This window comes from Chiloscyllium plagiosum, chromosome 10, assembly GCF_004010195.1.
Source record: "Chiloscyllium plagiosum isolate BGI_BamShark_2017 chromosome 10, ASM401019v2, whole genome shotgun sequence".
NCBI classification, from domain to species: Eukaryota; Metazoa; Chordata; class Chondrichthyes; order Orectolobiformes; family Hemiscylliidae; genus Chiloscyllium; species Chiloscyllium plagiosum.
Genome location: NC_057719.1, coordinates 86,836,922 through 86,844,947, shown reverse-complemented (window position 1 = coordinate 86,844,947; position 8,026 = coordinate 86,836,922). Strand labels below are relative to the sequence as shown.

General features: G+C 49.7%; 1 protein-coding gene across 1 annotated transcript in view; it reads right to left on the bottom strand.

Annotated features, from left to right (window-relative positions):
- Positions 1–8,020, bottom strand: part of LOC122553861 (dynactin subunit 1-like) — a 24,160-nt gene extending 16,140 nt beyond the window's left edge. The window contains exons 1-3 of the mRNA XM_043698303.1: positions 7,925–8,020; positions 3,454–3,522; positions 126–188 (exon numbers count right to left, since the gene is read on the bottom strand). Of these exons, the coding sequence (XP_043554238.1) occupies positions 126–164 (39 nt within the window). The 5' untranslated portion in view covers positions 165–188; positions 3,454–3,522; positions 7,925–8,020. The remainder of the gene's footprint in view (positions 1–125; positions 189–3,453; positions 3,523–7,924) is intronic.
- Positions 8,021–8,026: the final 6 nt, after the last annotated feature.

Below are 8,026 nucleotides of genomic sequence, written 5' to 3'. Positions count from 1 at the left end.
GGCGAGGGGGGCGGGCGAGGGGGGCGGGCGAGGGGGGCGGGCCATGGTCGAGAGAGGTCAGAGTGACGGCCTGATGTCAATGTGAAGGGTCAGAGTTCACTGCATTGGGAATATTGGCTCCTCACCTGTAACAGGGAGCGTAACCTTCCCACTTCCACAGCCATACAATCCAGAGCACTCTGTGTAAACTGCAACAGGAAGACATTTCATTAACCCATCAGAAACTCTGTCAGTGACCCCATCCTGATCCCAATCCCAAAGCCCTGAAAGCCAGTGTCCCAGCTCCGTGGGGAATACGCAGGCAAAGGGAACACAGGCCTTTGCAGGTTTTGATCCGACTGTGTAAGGTAGTGGTCAGAGCTGAGCGAGGACACTCCCTAACCCAGTGTAACCTGGGAAACTGGACAGCGAGGGAGCACATTATCGAAATATGAACAGACTGATGTTGGGAGTAATCCAGAGAAGGTTCCCGCGATTGCTATCAGGTAAAGACAGACTCTGTCAGGAGTAGAGGTGGAGTAGGCCGAGTCTGTACTCATTGTAATATCAAAGGTGACCTTACTGAAACATACACAATTCCTCAGGGTCTTGACAAGGGACAGGCAGACAGGTTGTTTCCCCTTGTGGGAAATTACATTAGATTTGGTTCCCTATAGTATGAAAACAGGACCTTCGGCCCAACAAGTCCACACTGACCCTCCAAACAGTAACCCACCCAGACCCATTCCCCTACCCTATATTTACCCTGGACTCATGTACCTAACAGGTTCCTGAAGAAGGGCTTTTGCCCGAAACGTCGATTCTCCTATTCCCTGGATGCTGCCCGACTTGCTGCGCTTTTCCAGCAACCATTTTCAGCTCATGTACCTAACACTACGGGCAATTTAGCATGGCCAATTCACCTGGCCTACATATCTTTGGATTGTGGGAGGAAACCGGAGGCCCCGGAGGAAACCCACGCAGACACGGGGAGAACGTGCAAACTCCACACAGTCACCCGAGGCTGGGATCGAACCTGGGTCCCGGTGCTGTGAGGCAGCGGTGCTCAGTGGTTAGCACTGCTGCCTCAGAGCACCACTGGGACAGTCAAGGACCAGATGGTATCATCTCAGAATAAGTACAGGCCCTTCGGCCCACAATGCTGGGCTGAGAATTTATCTTCATCTAAGATCAACCTAACCTCCACACTCCTCAATTTACTGCCATCCATGTGCTTGTCCAACAGTTGTTTCAATGCCCCCCACCCTCCCATCCTGGCACCTTCCCCTGCCACCGCAGGAACTGTAAAACCTGCGCCCACACCTCCTCCCTCACCTCCATCCAAGGTCCTAAAGGAGCCTTCCACATCCATCAAAGTTTTACCTGCACATCCACTAATATCATGTATTGTATCCGTTGCTCCCAATGCGGTCTCCTCTACATTGGCGAGATTGGACGCCTCCTAGCAGAGCGCTTTAGGGAACATCTCCGGGACACCCGCACCAATCAACCACACCGCCCTGTGGCCCAACATTTCAACTCCCCCTCCCACTCTGCCGAGGACATGGAGGTCCTGGGCCTCCTTCACTGCCGCTCCCTCACCACCAGACGCCTGGAGGAAGAACGCCTCATCTTCCGCCTCGGAACACTTCAACCCCAGGGCATCAATATGGACTTCAACAGCTTCCTCATTTCCCCTTCCCCCATCTCATCCTAGTTTCAAACTTCCAGCTCAGCACCGTCCCCATGACCTGTCCTACCTGCCTATCTTCCTTTCCATCTATCCACTCCACCCTGCCCTCTGACCTACCACCTTTACCCCCACCTCCTCCACCTATTACACTCTCAGCTACCTTCTCCCCAGCCCTCCCCCCCCAATTATCTCACCACCACCAAAGCTCCCAGCCTCATTCCTGATGAAGGGCTCTGGCCTGAAACGTTGATCCTCCTGCTCCTCGGATGCTGCCTGACCTGCTGTGCTTTTCCAGCACCACTCTGATTTCTACTCGGATCTCCAGCATCTGCAATCCTCACTTTCTCCTAATGTATCTGACTCTACACAGAGAGTGGGGGGGTGTGTTGAATGCACTGCCAGCGGTGGGAGTAAAGAACCTCCCTCTGACATCTCCCCTAAACCCTCCTCCAATCACCTTAAAGTTTTCCCCCTCTTGATAACCATTTCCACTCTGGGAAAAATTCTCTGCCTACCCACTCTATCTGTGCCTCTTATCATCATGTACACCTCTATCAAGTCACCTCTCATCCTTCTTCGCTCCAATGAGAAACCCCTAGCTCCCTCAACCTTTCTTCATAAGACACACCCTCCAGTCCAGGCAGCATCCTGGGAAATCTCCCCTGTACCCTCTCTAAACCTTCCACATCCTTCCGAAAATGAAGGATGAGGCTTGGAGGGCCGAAGGGCCTGTTCCTGGGCTGTAAAGTTTCCTTGTTCTATGAGGCGACCAGAGCTGGACACAATATTGTAAGTGTGGTCTCACCAGGGCTCTATAGAGCTGCAGCATAACCTTGAGGCTCCTAACCTCAATCCCCCTGTTACTGAAAGCCACCACATTATATGCCTTCTTAACAACCCTATCAACTTGGGTGGCAACTTTGAGGGATCTGTGGACATGGACTCAGAGATCCCTCTGTTTCTCCACACTGCTAGGAATCCTGCCTTTAACCCTGCAATCTGCATTCACATTCAACCTTCCAAAATGAATCACTTCACATTTATCCAGGTCAAACCCCACCTGCCACTCAGCAGTCAGTGTGGAGCAGTTTCTGTGCTGTATTACTCTATCTGTGTCAGTATACTATCTCCAAACCCACACACTTTAATCTGAAATGCTAAACTTTTATGTGGGACTGTATTGAATGCCTTCTGAAATTCCAAGGAAACTACATCTCCTCACTCCGTTATTAAGTTGACTAGTTATGTCTGAGGTTAGGGTGAACATGTCGAGCAATCCCATCAGCCACCATTTAATCTGCATTCTAGGAGGGTTCTTTAATCACTCTACCTGTGCTGCCACGTTTGGTGATTCAGACATATATTCAAAAAAACACACACACACACTGCCCTGCCCTGCACCCCCCCCCCGCCACCCCACACAGAGATACATTCTCACACACACACTGACTCTCACGGGGTACAGTCCCTGATGTTGCACCATGCAGACTGACATCAAACACACACACACACATAGCCAGGTGTCTCTCCTCCTGTAAAACTAATTGAGAGCTCTGTATTTTATGCTGTGTTCTGCCAATTGATGTGAACCACAGACAGGAAGCTGGAGGCAAAGGTGTCAGTGACCCAGGTACTGAACTGAACAAGAGCAGGCTGGAGAGCTCTCAACAGCCTAACCCAGGCCCCATTCCCCATGTAACTCCAGTCAAACGTATCCCATGGTCTAGCGCTGTAAAGTTGCTGATGTTGAGTGAGGTATTGTTACTGAGTGATACCCTTACCTTGATGTGGTCAGCCAGCTGTACTGTACAATCCTCAGTGTGCTCCAACAGGTGGATGCTGTAGAGATGCTGAGGAGACAGCAGAACACAAAATCACAGTGAGCCTGATCCAAACTCATTCAAAGGCTGGGAATCATGGGCAGTTCAGTGCATTATTAACATCAGCTTGAATCTCATTCCAAATGAAAATCCTGAGCTTAGTTCAAACAGCCCTCTCACAGCCTCCAGAGTCAGTGTCCAACCCAGTCCCCTCCTAAGCACACAGATGCACCACTGCCCATTAATGTCCTTCAGGCAAGGGAACTGCGATCCTTACCATGCCTGGCCTATATGTGACACCAGACCCAGCAATGTAGCTGATGTCTAACTCCCCCCAAGGACAGCTGATCATTGTTGGCCAAGCCAGTGACACCCTGATCCCGTGATGGAATTTTTAAAAAACTCCTGCCTCTCAGATTGCCTGAACATAACCATCTTGCACTCCATCTTCCTGGTTATAATGAGTGGATTAATGCTGGTTACTCAGCTGAGAGAGATATAGCTCACCAACAGGGACCAAAAGCATCTAAAGGGGCATGGATAGGGTAAATTGACAAAGGTCTTTTCTCTGGGTGGGGGGGGGGGTCCAGAACTAGAGGGCATAGGTTTAGGGCAAGAGGGGAAAGATATAAAAGGGAACTAAGGGGTAATTTTTTCACACAGAGGGTGGTACGTGTATGGAATGAGCTGCCAGAGGAAGTGGTGGAGGCTGGTACAATTACAGCATTTAAAAGGCATCTGGGTGGGTATATGAATAGGAAGGGTTTGGAGGGATATGGGCTGGGTGCTGGCAGGTGGGTTGGGATGAGTTGGAGTGAAGGGTCTGTTTCTGTGCTGTACATCTCTATGACTGTAACCATGGACAGGTCAGATTGCTGGAAGTTTAATGAGCTAAAACAGTAACTCCGTCTCTCTCTGTCCCTCCCCCTTTGTGAATGCTGCCTGAACTGTTGAGTATTTTCTGTTTTTAATTTGCATCCCTACGAACTGTAACATCTGGCCTTTGCATAACTCTGATTGTAACCCAAGTCACCAAGTGGCATTCAGACCTAGTTCAGTAATCAAGAAAAATCCATGGAATCTGACTGAAGGGAGTTAGGGTTAAAATGATAATGTCACTGGAGTAAAAATCCAGATACAGGATATTCTTCTATAACGTGCGTTTCGTCAACACGATTTGGCTGTAATGTGATTGGTGAATGCGTTTTTTAAAAAGACGAACTCCTGTTGGCTGTTACACAATACCATCCCTGGCACGAGGAGTTACCTAGCGCTGAGTCCACTCGAGGTGCTCACTTCAGGTCAAGCAGACGAGGATGGATAATGGGGCAAGGTTTTTCTGACCTTACTGTTGATGTTTTTGAGGATGTCTGTAGAAATTATTCCAGGAGAAAAAATGTGGATCTCAAGATTCTCATCATTATAGATAATGCACCCAAGCCACCCTCCCACCATCAGTGAGCTTTCTGAAAAGATCAAAGTGCTATTTCTATCTCGGGACATAACCTCTGTCATTCAAACCAAGGACCAGGGTGCAATAGCAGCTTTTAAAGTTTATTATTTAAAGCACACATTCAGGAAGCTGCTTGCAACTCCTGAGGGGGAGAATCAGGACAATGCTGTTCAGTTTAGAAGAGCTTTCACATTAAGAATGTGACTGACATCATTGGGGAGGTCTGTGGTGATGTCAGTAAGAACTGGTTGCATGCAGTTTGGTGGAACCTTCTCCCAGATTTTCTTCATGAGTTTTAAGGAGTTGAACCATCAGAGGAGATCTCAATAATCAACGAACATTGTGTCACTCTTACAGAGCAAGTTGGATTTGAAGGCGTGGAGACTGAGGATGTCGAGGAGATGCTGGAGTCCCATTGTGAAGACCTCTCTACAGCTGATCTACAACAACTTGTTGTTATGGGGGAAACTGAAGCTGGAGATGAAGACAATGAAGTCCAGGATGTAGCACCACAAGAACTTTCCATTTCCCTTCTGTCTTCTATCCTGAGGGGAGTTGGGAAGCAGTTGCAGCTCTGAGGAGACAATGACTAACATGCAGAATGCAGCAGGATAGCAGTTTGAGGCAGAAAGCCTTATCTGACACCCTGTGAACAGCTTCCTCATGGAAGGAGAAAGATGGCAAAACAGCAGAAACTAGCCTTTTTTTTAAACCAACCCTCAAGAATCAGTCTGAGCACAATGCACCTCAGGCACCCACTGCTGGATTACACCCTGCACCCAGAACTACACCTGAAAATAACAGAACACAGAACAGTACAGCACAGTGCAGGCCCTTCGGCCCTCGATGTTGTGCCAACCTTTTATCCCACTCTAAGATCAGACTAACCTCCATACCCTGCATTGTACTGTCATCCATGTGTCTATCCAAGAGTCGCTTAAATGTCCCTAATCCACTCCAAGCCCCTCACCATCCTGACTTGGAAATATATCCCATTCCTTCACTGTTACTGGGTCAAACCCTGGAATTCCCTCCCTACCAGCATTGTGGGTCAACCCACAGCAAGTGGACTGCAGCAATTCAACAAGGCAGCTCACCCCCACATTGTGAAGGGGCAACTAGGGATGGGCTATCAATACTGGCCAGCCAGCGATGCCCAAGTCCCACATATGAATAAGTAAAAAAACCATTGGTTAGGCCAGAGGGAGAGTACTGCGTGCAGGTCTGGAATCCACATTCTAAGGGGAGAAGGTGCAGAGTCCAACACAGTCCACACCAGCCGGGAGGGACAGGCGTACCAACACCAACCGGGAGGGACAGGTGTACTAACACCAACACAGTCCACACCAGCCGGGAGGGACAGGCGTACCAACACCGTCCACACCAGCCGGGAGGGACAGGCGTACCAACACCAACACAGTCCATACCAGCTGGGAGGGATAAGCGTACCAACACCGTCCACACCAGCCGGGAGGGACAGGCGTACCAACACCAACACAGTCCACACCAGCCAGGAGGGACAGGCGTACCAACACCAACCGGGAGGGACAGGCGTACCAATGCCAGCACAGTCCACACCAGCCGGGAGGGACAGGCGTACCAACACCAACACAGTCCACACCAGACGGGAGGGACAGGTGTACCAACACCAACACAGTCCACACCAGCCGGGAGGGACAGGCGTACCAACACCAGCACAGTCCACACCAGCCGGGAGGGACAGGCGTACCAACACCAATACAGTCCACACCAGCCGGAAGGGACAGGCGTACTAACACCAACACAGTCCACATCAGACGGGAGGGACAGGCGTACAACACCAACACAGTCCACACCAGCCGGGAGGGACAGGCTTACAACACCAGCCGGGAGGGACAGGTGTACTAACAGCAATGCTGACGCCATGACCCTCCAAAAGCCTGGGTGGTGGGCTGGCCACATGCTTAGGACACCTGCCTTCTGACTGCCAAAAGAAATCTTCTTTGCCCAGCTCAAGAAGGCACTCGAATGAGAAGGACAAAGTGTTTCGAAAGCTCCTGAAGGAATGAAGCGTACTTCCCGATGTATGGGAGACCCTCCAACTGACTTGGACCAAGGTCCTGTCTGAAGGGTGACAATTCTTTTTGAACACTTGTCAGCAAGAGGGAGAAAGGAGAAGGAGCTGGAGAAAGGAATGCCCAAATCCAAGGACCACTTCCACCTCCTGGAAACATCTGCCAGGGGAGCGAAGGCTCTGGGATCAGGCGTATGTGTCACAGAGGGAACCACACAACCCATTCGCAGTGGGGAGTGAGTGATTGCTAATCTGGGCCATATCCTAAGGATTGGTGCATTGGATGAAACAGCATGTCCCTTTGGCTGTCTGCAACAAGCAAGTTACTGATGGTTACCAACCAATCAGCATTGCCCTCTCATCGCATGGCGGGTTTCCCTTCGAATTGATATTTCTTGCAAATTGTCCCTCTTTGTACAACACAATGAGCTTGGATAAAATGTTTCTTTTCTCAGCAATACCTCACTGATGATACCCGTAGAGAACTCTCTGACACTCACCAGGGAGAACGCATCAATCATCATAACAAAGAGACCCCACTCACCATAAACTCAGTCATCCACTGACAGTAACCTAGTCATAATTCACCAATAGTAATGAAGGATAATGCATTGACAGTGACCTGACCATAACCCTTGGCAACTAACTGCCAGAGACCACTGATAGTAACACAGTGATAGTTCGTCATTAATAACTCAAGAGAATGTACTGACAGCAACTAGGGTTCAAATGTTGGAGCCAGTGGCATACTAGCATTGCCCCTGACAAGCAAACCTGACGGTTCGGGGAATGCTGTGGGAGATGTGACCTCAAATCCAACTATAGCATCTGGCTGAATTAAAATTCCATGACAAGAAGCCAGGCTCAGTAACAGGAAATGCTCAGTCGTCTCGATCAGTAACTAACTGACTTTGGGTCGACGGTACCTGATAGTATTTAATGGCCTTGGTGAGAGGCTCCACATTAACAGTCTCGTCCAATTGATCTTTGTGAAGGAGTTCAATGAGGAAATCCAGGGATCTCTCATG